Here is a 12,660-nt window from a genome sequence, read left to right as displayed (position 1 = left end):
ATGTTTAAATAAAATGTTGATTATTTACTTATTTGGTAATATTAACCCCTAATATGGACATTTGTCAGAGAGAAAGCTAATACTTTAACAACAAGCATAATTTATCTATTGACTGACTTTAATCATTTTACTAGGTAGCACACACTTTAGGAACATTTAGAAACATTTTCCTCACATACAGTAACGTATAAACGTCTTGAGTCAACATTTATTTCTTCATAATTTGCTTCCAAAGAGCCAGACTTTCCAGTATTTTTAATTTTGTCTTGAGAAATAGTTCTCCAGTCTTCCTGAAGGATTTTCTGGCTCCCATTCTTGGCAAGTTTTTGCCTCTCATTTTCAGTCCAGTCCCTGTACCAGACCAGTTTTAACTGACATGAAACAGTGAGAAATAGGTGCAGATGATGACAGATGATCGAGCCTGTAATTAGTATACTAGTGATGCAGGGTGCTGAGTGGTTGGAACAGACAAGAGGGGAAATGAGGCTGCTGATGTGGTTCATACATAAACAACCAATTTTTTTATTTAGACACTTTGCATCCTGTCACAATAGATAATTTGTCCTATTCCTCTAATTGAATCTACATGGTTTCATTTTATATGAAGAAATGAGGGAGGGGGGCTCAAGACTTGCACACTCCTATATTATGGTAAATTAGTAAGTTCAAGCTAAAAGGCTCCAGTAAGAAGGTGCACTTTGCATGCTTACCAAACACGTCTTTGGATAACACATTGAAGTTTAGCATGCCCAATATTCGATACATTATTCAGATCAATTGTCTATAGGATGCATATTTACGACCGTTATGTGCAAATATCAATTGTGTTTACATTCTTATTTCCACCCCAGAATAATTTAACCAGAGAGCAGTGGAAACATTCTTACCTGACCTTGTAATGATACATTTTGGTTTGCTTGGGTTGCTCTCTGTGCAAAACAAAATCAAGATATAAGGGGTGCAGCTAATAAGGGCTGCCGGATTGACATCATGATGTGTGTCATCTCTCAGAAGACATTCTTTTCCTAAGACGTTCTTTTTTAGTTTTTAGTTGCACTCATATGAATCTCTATCGGTTTAATTTTTAAACATATCTTTGTTTATGCTTATGAATACATACTTTTTTCAGATTATTATGCACATTACTGTAAATTCGAACCACATAAACACTGGAATGACAACTATACATAAACTTTTATTTCTGTTATTTAATTTCCCCATCACTGTTTGATACAAAAGAAATGGGTCTCTATATCACAAACACAATGGAGCTATATCATTTGCTACCTGATCCTATAAAAGGGGGCTACAACCTGATATGGTTAGTAATGCCACTATTCGTTAATACATTTAAATTACATTACAGCAATGTTTAATCTAAAAAGAGCATTTAAATTAGGATTAAATAAAATTTGTGTACATTTGGAGAGATCAACATTTGGATGTCACACACTGAATGCCACATGTTCACATTTTATTGCTTAAGTAACAGAAATAACTGTGGCAAGTAACTAACTAATGACTAGTCTGTGCTCTGGCCATTTTTTTACAAACAGTTTCTACTTAAATTTACATGGAACATAGTTATTTTAAAACAGCCTTCCTTGAGAATTAAAAATAGAAATAAATAAAAAATACAGTCTGCACAGATGCACGTGCAAATTCATGTCTGAAGGATTTTTCCATATGGAAGTGCCAGGACAGAATCTCAGACCAGACAATATGATCCAGATGTGCATCCACAGACCATGAAGTTGGTCACACTCGAGAGCCCAAATTTCTGTTAGCAGTCATGTCTCAACAGGTTAATACTTTGAAAATGATCAGTGTATTAATGGAAAAGTTCAGCAGGCATTATAAAACTCTCTATTTGCTATATATCAGTTATTCCATTAAATCAGCCGAAGGAATCTACTGGCAGGATTTTACCATTTTTTGGACACATACAAAACCTAAGACATACAAGTGTTCACATTTCTCATTTCTAACTTGTGATGTGATTCAGATGCACAATGAATTGTCATTGAATGCGTTTTTACAGATGATAATCACGAGGAATGTGATCCAAGTGCAGAGTTGTTAAACGTGCCAACAGTAGTGCAAGTGCCACCAAATTAACCAAAAATAAGTAAAAGACAGTTTCATAAGGAAAACACACAGCAGCAATATGTATTAATACCGAGGAGGGCACAATGGTCACTGTCTTAAACATGTTGTACAGAATTAAATGTAGCTATTTCATACAGTTGACCATTGCGAAGTTCACGACCTCAGTCATTCACAGAAATTTCGCAGAAACCGCAAATATCTTCCGCAATTCATTAAAGCTTTTTTCATGGCAATACACAATTTCTTATGCATTTTAAAGCTGACCAACATATAACACAATATAATTATTAATTTTGTAAAATAAATATTAACATAAATTCAGCTAAATTTCCATATAAAATCTAATACTGTATACATTTTTTAGCACTGCAGAGAAAACAACCATAGAGCAAAAAGCGGCTTGGGATGGTGAATTATTACTGTATTTACACTACTTATACCAAAGAAAAGTATAGCGCATACCAAAGAAAATGTGCTTGGATGAATTACAGTACATATAAGGAGCAACATCGGTATTTTACATTCTAGCTCTGCGGGAGACATTGTAGTACAATACTGTACAATATATGGGTTTACCTTTACATTCTGTTTTTTTTAAGAGGAATGTATTAAAGTTTGAAATGTTCTTGAGGCAAGTTCTTTTATACGAATTTTTCCATAAAAAAAATATGTAAATGCAGATAATCCGTTTCAGCCCCCCAAAAGAATTACCAATAAAAAAAAAAAAAATACATTTTAAAAAATAATAATAAATCACGTAGCTTTCGAACGCATGCTAAAAGAAACACTTATATCGAGGGTTGACTCTTTCAAAACAGCTATGGCTGACTGAAAAAAAAATTGGAAAATTTGTAAACTAGTTCGCTTTTCACTGACGCAAACAAGTTTTGAACGGCTTCCGGATATACATGCAACTTATCAGGCGTTTGGTTTGTTTATATGCCAAAAATTTGGTGCTTTGTTTGCAGATGCTAATTAATTGCAATTTTTTTATTCTTAGGATGAAAATTCGTAAGGGAGGGGAATTCTATGCTGAGGTTCCACCGTATACGGTTAAAGAGCCTGCTTGTTCATTAATAATAAATTTATTACTGGAAATCAGTGTGGTATACAAGGGATAAAGCTTTGCTTTTGGGTTTCAAAAGAATCAATTTTTTTTTTTCATAAAAATTAATTCTCCATAGTGGTTAGCACAAGTGCATACTTTCCTGACTGTATTTAAACCAATATGGCAGACAAGCCAAATGCGTATCTGAAACCTGAGGCAGGCGGATGATCTGGCAATCAGTAAACAGGCATAAAATAAACATAACAGAATGGGTAAAGATACTAATCAAGACGGGAAGATAAAAAAACTTGGAACTGTCTAAGACACAATGTTGGAGTGCGATTTGCACAGTATGCCTGGCGGCCCACTGGGGCTTGTGTAATTAGTGTGATTGCATATACGTAGTTGAGTGTCATTAGAAAGTTGGTGACAATGAGCAGGGTTTGAATGAAGATCATGTGATGAGGTCGCAGGCTGAGGAGCATGGGAGTTGTGGTCCACAATTTTAGGAGTTGCAGACAAGGAAGTATCAATTATTTCAAATTTAATTGCATATAAATTATATATTATTGCAGTAAATTATCTCAAGATCACACAGTTCTGCATTTTTCAGTTTGCAGAATGCATGTAAAGGAAATATAAAACTGGCATTATCAGTGCTGTTGTATTGAATGAGCCTTGGGTGCCTATGACACTGGCACCAGTTTACTGGTACGTCATTTATCAAAGTTAACATTTTGCCTTATCGCTGTATATGACATAGGGAGATTATTATGCAAAACAATCTTTATCTGATAATAAAATTAGAATCTGCTTAATCTTAATGGCTATTAAACAATTAATGATTAACCTTTACCACTGCAGTAAAAAGTAATTTAACCTACCTTGACAGAAAAGCACACAAGTCTTTAAACTCGGCTCCATCCGATATAATGTTGAGGTCAGTCACTTTTTTCAGAATGGTTTCACCGTCCTGCACAAACAAATAAGCGGTTTAAATTAAAATTTCCATAATTCATGATGTTTTGTTTCTCACAATATACTTAAATCAAGCAATCAAACAAAGAGGTGTGGAAAGGTGAAAGAAAGCAAATATGTGGGATGTTTTTTATAGTAAATTTGTTAAAGCACTGGTCAGTAAGGACAAAAACACATTTATTAAGCATTTCGGGTGGGAATCACCAAAAACGAGTGTATACAATATTATAACCATACCTAGATGCTGATTCCATTCGTATTTTGATTCTGTTAGCATCATGATTTAATAAATATCCTGAATCAATATTATTTATTTTGGATTCAATTACAATTGTAAACTAAATTTGCAACAAAGGATGTTGCGTTGTTTGTAAATGTGTAAAGATTTTTTGCTCACAGGATAGTAGAGAAATGGCAACATTTTACCACCTCAATGCAAATTTACATAAATGAAACATTAATTTTTTTATGGTTGGCACTGTGGCTTCGCACATCTAGAGTCAAGGGTTCGATTCCTGCCTTGGGTCTGTATTAGAAATTTCAACACTGTGGGAGGAGTAAAAGTATATCTTATCTTTTCTTGTGCATGGAGTTTGCATGTTCTCCCCATGCTTGGTACGTTTCCTTCTCCCACAGACAAAAGACATGCAGATTAGTCTAATTGGTGTTTTCAAATTGCCCAGTGTGTGTGTGTGAGAATGCTTTGTTTGTGTGTGTGTGTGTGTGTGTGCGTGCATGCGCGCCCTGTGATGTCTTGAGACCCTGTCTTGGGTGTACCCTACTTTTTGCCTTAAGTCTCCTGAAATAGGCATTTTTATGAAATTAAATACCAAACTACCCATCTTTGGTGCATATCCACAAAAAAACACTGATACCTTCAATAGGATTTGCTATGAATTTAGATAACTTCATAACTAAACATATTTCATATAATTCATAAACTCTACCCGAATTGACAGCCCTTAATGTAGACAGTGGTGTCTAACTGCCCTCTAGTGCTCAGAATAGTTCAATTCTTTACAGTTTTTAACTATGCATCATATCAGGTATAATTAAATAGAATAAAGTTTCAAGTAATAAACAGTTTAAAGTCTAGTAACTAACAAACTAGTTATTTACTAGAAAAGTGCTGCAACAATGCATGCTTAATTGTTGATGGTTTGATGAAGTTTTGCACGAGGTTTTTTTGTCCTTACCTGTGTGGGAGATTTTTATCTTCCACAATCAATGTGGGAGACTTTTATCTTCCACTTGTTATTGTTACACTAACTTAAAATATTAAACAAAAGCTGTTTCTCTAGTCAAAAAGGACCAAAGAACGACGCAGATTGTCTGACAGTTACATGCAGGCTCATTATATACAGTTTTTAAGGGGACACCTTGTCCCCTCCTCTGTACTTCTTTTTTCATTCCTTACTAAAGTTCTACCCCATTAAAATCTAACTTTTTCCAATAAATTCACCTATTATGATTAAGTTTTTTCTACCATATTATGTTCCGTCATATACCTCGTCACCTGACTCCCTATGCATCTGTACCAAGTGATTATATATTTTTTCCATTATAATTAATTTTTCTTGCAACTACTTTTCATTATCTTTACACTTCTCTTGCTTAATTTATTAAAAAAAACATTACGGTAGTGCTTAATTTTACTAGCCTATACATTCCTAGTTTATTCTACAGTTCTCAAGAGACAGACCATGGGTAAGCATGTCTTTCACACTATTTCAATATTTTATTTTAATCTTTTAGCTTATTGTACTTGCCCAAGTGCTCATTTCATCCCTCTGGACGACTCGAACAGCTTGGGCAGTACGGATTACAACCCTACTGAACCTGCCACGGACCGGGCCTCTGCGGGCCTCATCCAGGCTGAGTGTCAGCCGCCTATGTCCTTGATGCAGTTTCTTCATGAGCAAGGGCTTACTACAGTAAGGATAACTCCAATCCTGGTCCTTCTAAGAGACTTCGTCTGGAGCTAAACAGCCCTTCTCCTCATGCCTTTAGGCCTGTAAGGCCAGCATCTGGTACTCCAGCTCCTTCTATTCTAACGCCTGTTTGTTATGTAGGTGTTGCCACTCAGACCAATTTTAAAGTCTCCTTTAGTACAAAAACTAACGAGTGTGCAACTGTTGGTACCCAAACAGATTTTTCTCCAGCACCTGCACCAATTCTGAACCGTGCAAAATAAAAACTTCAAAAAAGTTGAAAAAAATCAACATTAAATACATTAATCATCATTATTTACAAAACATTAGAAATATAATTCTGTATTTAGAAACACTTTACCTGAATCTCTGTCAGTGCAAACTCAACTTGGAATAAAAGAGACCAACAGCGTCCGGTCAGTCTGTACTGGTGCACAGTTTTTACATTGCCTGAGAAAACAGGAAAAGAGTACAGTTTGAACCAACTGGTCAACACATTGGAATAAACAACAGAAGATAAATACTTCTTAAGTGATCAAACATGTTAAGGTTGAATTTGAAAGCTGTTATGTGTAACATCATAATGTTATGTAGTGATTCCTTTACATTAACATGCAACTATATAAGTGAAAAAATCTCATTAGAGGTTGCTGCACACGAGTTCTGTAAAACAGCAAAATATGACCAAGAAGCAGGTTTTGAAATAAATTCTACCTTGCTTGTATTTTTTATTGTTTTTCAATTTCTTTATTTTTCCAAGATGTTTATAAGACACAGTTAACAATACTTTTTATCCTAAAGTTTTAAAATCTATTAAGTTTTAATCTATACTACTGCTCAAAAGTTTGGGATCACTTGCAAATTTCTTTGGGGTTTTTTTTGGAAGCAGCTAGAAAGTATGGTGCGGAGGAAAACTATCAAGCCAATCCATCTTGTGGGAGATGCCAGGAAGCATGGGGTGAAATCTTATTAGATTATCTTGAAAAATTTACAGCTAAAACACTATGTGGTCTGCAAGGTTGTAGTTGCTGCAAAAGATGTTTTTTTTAATTATGAAAGCAAAGTTTGAAGCACACATTCATCATTCCCATAAAAATTATTATTTTTAACTATCTATCAATATGTCTTGATCTTTTGCTATATTTTCTAATCAGACTAATTTTGTGTGTGTTTCCTTGGAAAACAATAAAATTTCTAAGTGATTCCGAAAGTGATCTCAAACTTTTGAGCGGTAGTGTATCGATAACATTTTAATAATGTTAAAATAATGCTAGACACAATGTTCCAGAGGAGACTTCTAAGAACATAAGTGCGCATTATGGAAACATTCCTTGGTGACATAGTGAGAGGATCATGGGCACCCAGAGCTCACCCATGCTCGCAGGGAGCAAAAGAGCCAGGCTGCCTAGCCAGATCCCAGAGAAAAGCCAATGCAGCACAAAAGTCAAGCAGGCAAAAAGGCCCAAGGCCGCTGACCTAGATCCCAAGCCAATCGAGTACCCATCGGATGAGCCAGACAAGAAAGTTTGATCCAAGGAGGCCCCATCCAGCACCATCGTCCTTGTGACAGATGCCACAGGACTCCGCCAAAAGCCCTACAGAGCGAAGCCCCTAGGGTTCAGAGGCACCCTGATGGCATCGGGAAACACAAAATCTATTTTAACAAAACAATTAGGGGTAGTTTCTAACCTTGCCTTGGAAGCATAAAAAAAAATCATGTTGGTGGTTAGTCGATTTATGAAATGCAGCACTAAATGCAGTAGATACACTATATCTAGATATCTGTAGATACACTGACTTGACCAAAGGTTTTTGGACACATGACTAGCATGCAGAGATGTGGATTTTTCCTTTTTATGTAACTGTGTCACAGTAAATTAAAAATAAGCCAAATAAGCTCTGTACAAACAAAGTCATAAAATGTTTATATGACCTAATAAAAGAACAAAGTTAGCAAACAGATGAATCCAGTGGGACATGCCTGACAGAATTCTACACAGGCAGGCCCTTTTACACAATGTCAAAAGCACCTCAACTAGGTCATCATGATCCAGAGAGGGTGAACTGCAGAGGAGCCTCAGCTCAGCCGAACTTTACAACCGTACACTACACACCACTACCCACAAGAAGGGGGACAGTGAAGAGGAAGTTTCCTACTTAAACTGAGCTTATGTTTCCCAATTCTCTAAGAATTTTCTTGTCACCTTAAGAAGTCTGTGATCATTCGACCACAAGAGCATTAGTGAAACCAGAGCTCTGTGGAGATACTTGAGTTCCTACACTTCAACTCTCTCTTCGTGAACTTTGCTTTGTGCACAGGAAGATCATCATGCTGGAACGGGTTAGGACCTCTTAGTTCATAGGGAAACTGCATGCTCCAGCATACAAAATTAAACAACTGCATGCTTACAGATTCTATGGCAATCGTTTGGGCAATACAGTTTACCCGACGATGTATGTAGTGCTGATACGCACCAACATACAGTATGTACATATGTACCAACTCACCAAAGAGCACTCATTAAGTGATATGCTTATTAAAGATCAAAAGTCTAAACTTCGGATTAAACACGAAGGACTGCTACCCAAGGGTATTATGATCATGTATGACAATGCACTTTGGCCCACACTGTCAACAGTTTACAAAAAAATTAATTCTACAACCAGAGAGCGGATAATTTTTTACTTATAAATGTACTATGTGGATAATTTTCCACATTTTTACACTTCATGTGGTTATTTCTTCATAAGAAAGTGAGTTTGTGCAATACATTCATACTTTTCTCCAGTGTCCTGACCCAGCACTCGGACAGAGAGAGCCCACTGATATCTGTCTGTCTCTTGAGGTCCTTCTCCAGATCACTGATTTCTTTCATAAGCTTTGAAACGTCTTTATTCACCACTCCATCGCCTCCCTCCCTCCGTATGGAGATGTTTTTTCTGAAAAAGAAGCAGAGTCCAAGCAAATAAACGTGATATCCAACGTTAGTTATAAATGGTACAGTGGCATGAAAAAGCATTTGCCCCTTTGCGTCCTGATTTTTTATGTTTTGCATATTTGTCAAACTTAATTCATAGACAATTAAACAAAATTTTATATTTCACAAAAATAACCTGGAGAAATAAAAAATACAGTTTTTAAATAATGATTTCATTCATTAAAATAAAAAACCTGTTTAAGCCTACCTGGTCTTATGTGAAAAAGTAATTGCGCTCCCCCTTGCTAAATCATAAATTAACTAATTTTTGGAAACTTGAGTTACATTTTACTGGCCTCACCCAGGCCTGATTTATTACCAGACCTGTTGATTTAAAAAAATAAAAAAAAAATAAAAAAATACTAAAATAGAAGCATTAGGAAGCCTTGCATTAGAAAAATGGCTTTGTAACCTTTTCCAAACTGATACATGTCAAGTACCTTGTTTCTTGAATTTCTGGTTTGTTTTTATATCATGTTGCTTTTTGAGATCTTTTAGCATGCTTCACTTTGTCAGACATATTGTACTTGACATGCATCAGTCTGGAAAAGGTTACGAAGCCATTTCTAATGGGACTCCAGTGAACTATGGTGAGAGCCATTGTCCACAATTGGAGAAAACTCTGGACAGTGGTGATCCTTCCCAGGGACTACCAAAATTACTTCAAGAGCATAAGTATGACTCCTCCAGGAGCTTATAAAAGAACCTAGAACAATATCAAAAAAATTGCAGGCCTCAAGGTCAGTGTTCATGATTCAACAATAAGAAGGACACTGGGCAAAAATGGCATCAATGGGCGAGTTCCAAGGCTGACAAAAAGGACGCAATAAACTTGTCTCACATATGCCAAAAATATCTTAATTATTTCCAAATAGTATACCCAAAAATATTTTGTGGACTGATGAGACATAAGGTGAACTGTTTGGAAGGCACAATGGTGGTGGTTTGCACTGTTGCCTTGCACCTCCATGGTCTGGGTTCGATCCCCACCTCGGGTCTGCGTGTGTCTGTTTGTTATCCCTATGCTTGGTGTTTTTCCTCAGGTATTGACAAAAAGTGAGTAAATAAATCAAGAACGGGCAATGTACGGCACTGTACATAAAGCTGAAGGATCCGTTGTCATGGACAGTGCAGCTTAAAGAGGTGGCACGGCTGTATTTTGGACATTTTGTTTGCAACTTACAAGATATTCCTTAGGGTTTCTGTGTGTTGTCTCGAAACAGCCCGTAAACACTCTTCCCTCTCGGCTTCCCACGTCTCAATGTCTAACTGGAGGAGTTTTATTTCTTCTTCATATTTTTCTTCCATGTTTACCTTGAGTATAGTGGACATAACACAAAAACACAATGAGGTTCAGAGACAACACTTAAAACAAGGAGGGCTGAACTGCAGCACTAAAAAGTTAACATAACTATAGCTAGTTTTAAGTAGCTGTAGTTAGTGAGTTATCTGGTTTATTCTATTTGTTGTAAATAGTATGTTATTTGTAAAGGTTAAACTTGTGTTTATGTTCAGACCAGAAACCAAAGCAAAAAGAAAACATTAAACATTCTCTCTAAAACTTATTTTATTAGCAGTAACGAAGACCTTTGAATTATCCTAAGGTCAGAAAGTTAATTTAACGCCTTGACATTTCTTTCACTTCTATTAATTTACTTACTTTGCACGAGCAGGCTAATTTACTAACTGAACGCCAATCCTCGCCAGTATTTCACCTCGACTATAGGTTGCAGCTCAAACCGATTTCAAATTAATATTAAGTGCACTATATCCTGCTTAAACGCCCTTACTTTCGTTCCCTAGGTAGTATACATAAGAAGGACGTCGCTTGAGACATTAAACGGACCGCAGGTCAAATCGCTCAAAATCGCGCCAATGTCTACTAAACCAATCGCATGAACGTTATTAGTAACTAAAAAGAAACTTACTCGTTTCAAATGTAATTACGTTTTCCTTATACAATAATTGAATTAATAAAAGATATCAACGATTATGAATAATTCAAAATATTATACAATAATAAAGTACAAACATTTGAAACGTTTATATTTTAACGTAGGAACTAAAACTGGGTACTTGTTTCTACTCCGGAACCATTTACCGTGACACAGGTTTATGTGCGACATGTGAGAAAATATCCTACAGTGTTAATCGAGTTTAAGAAGCATGTTTTTTTGTTAAGTTGATATCTGTTTAGCAGACCGGATCTAATTTAAACTTCTTAATCGTTTCGTAAGTGTGGCTTGTTTGTTTAAAGCCTGATGTTTTATTTGAGAGTTGTTTGTTAGCTTTTTGATTGCTGTAAAATCCCATATCTGAGTGTAAGAGTAGATTTCTTTTAGATTCTACTTGGATCTTATCAGTTTGTACAGTAGTAAAGTAAATAAATAGAAGAGTATAATATTGTCTAAAAGAAAATATAATAATCAATTGCACACTAGATCACATGGATTGCAAGAGTGATTTAGTGTGAGAGTAAACCGTAGTGCACCTCACTAAGCTAGAAGTCTGTGTCAGAAAAGAAAGGAACCATCTGTGAGAAATGTGGTATTAATTTTTAGCCCAAATTTGGACAGCATTAAACTAGTAATATAATGTCTTGTCAGTCATAAGATCTGATGGGGTGAGCAACTGTCAGTATCTACAGTAAAGGAAAACTCCAGCCGAAAACACATTCAGTATGTCTTAGTTAAATTTTTGTACTGTATTTAGTTTGTTATTAATCAGTTGCTGTATTTTTAACACTGCTAGCTCAGGTATAACCGTGTTTAATAAGAAGACAAAAAGGTTCAACAGCCCCATGAATAAGAGACCTATGTTTGTAATACCACTACTGTATATTCCACCCGTATTTATTCTGTATAAGTAAAGACATTGGTGGCTTAGTGGTGGGTTTCTTGCCTGCCATGCGGAAGGCCCGCGTTCAATTTGCACCCAGTGCTCAAACCCTGGGCATCTGGTGTAAAACCTGTGCCGAGTTATGTGTAGATCAGATGGTCCGTTGTGGTGATCCCTCTACAGGGAGCAGCTGAAAAAAAAATAGTGTATCCTATATATGGACATGAATTTATTTACATGCGTATATTGGGTTTTTGTTTGTCTTACGGTTATATACAGTATTATATAACATAATATATTCTCATTACCTGCTGCACCTTCTGTAATCACTCCAATCCATGTACATATGCACCCATACTCTCATTTGCCACATTTGTTATTAATTGTAAAGTGGCCATTTATGCACTTCTGGTTAGATGTTACCTGCGTTTCATTATCTTCGATTATATAATTTAATCTGATTTAAGAATGTTTAGGTTTTGCCATTAGTCAATTCAGTTCAATTAAATTCAAATTTATTTATATATTATTTTTAACAAAGGTCAATGTAATACAAGCAGCTTTGCAGAGATATAACTATCTAACATATATGGAAATTAGTTTAAAAAGTGTAAGGAAATGTGTATAATTATCAGATTGTCCTTGATGAGCAAGCTGAAGGCAACTGTGTCAAGGAAACCTGTTTGAGCAGAGTGTACAGCTGAGGAGGTGACAGGGCTGGACAGAATGAAGGACTAAAAACCACAGCTGCATCACTTTCTTTAATAAAGATGAAATA

General features: G+C 35.8%; 1 protein-coding gene across 1 annotated transcript in view; it reads right to left on the bottom strand.

The window, feature by feature from the left end:
* The window catches only part of cenpp (centromere protein P), a 91,698-nt gene extending 80,868 nt beyond the window's left edge, over positions 1 to 10,830 (bottom strand). Inside the window, exons 1-5 of the mRNA XM_053484499.1 lie at positions 10,705 to 10,830; positions 10,228 to 10,358; positions 8,846 to 9,006; positions 6,428 to 6,516; positions 4,042 to 4,130 (exon numbers count right to left, since the gene is read on the bottom strand). Coding sequence (XP_053340474.1) covers positions 4,042 to 4,130; positions 6,428 to 6,516; positions 8,846 to 9,006; positions 10,228 to 10,352 — 464 coding nt within the window. The 5' untranslated portion in view covers positions 10,353 to 10,358; positions 10,705 to 10,830. The remainder of the gene's footprint in view (positions 1 to 4,041; positions 4,131 to 6,427; positions 6,517 to 8,845; positions 9,007 to 10,227; positions 10,359 to 10,704) is intronic.
* Between the last annotated feature and the right edge of the window lie 1,830 nt (positions 10,831 to 12,660).

The sequence above is a fragment of the Clarias gariepinus genome, chromosome 23, assembly GCF_024256425.1.
Source record: "Clarias gariepinus isolate MV-2021 ecotype Netherlands chromosome 23, CGAR_prim_01v2, whole genome shotgun sequence".
Taxonomy (NCBI): Eukaryota; Metazoa; Chordata; class Actinopteri; order Siluriformes; family Clariidae; genus Clarias; species Clarias gariepinus.
The sequence above is the reverse complement of the archived record's forward strand: the minus strand, read 5'-3'. Positions and strand labels throughout refer to the sequence as shown.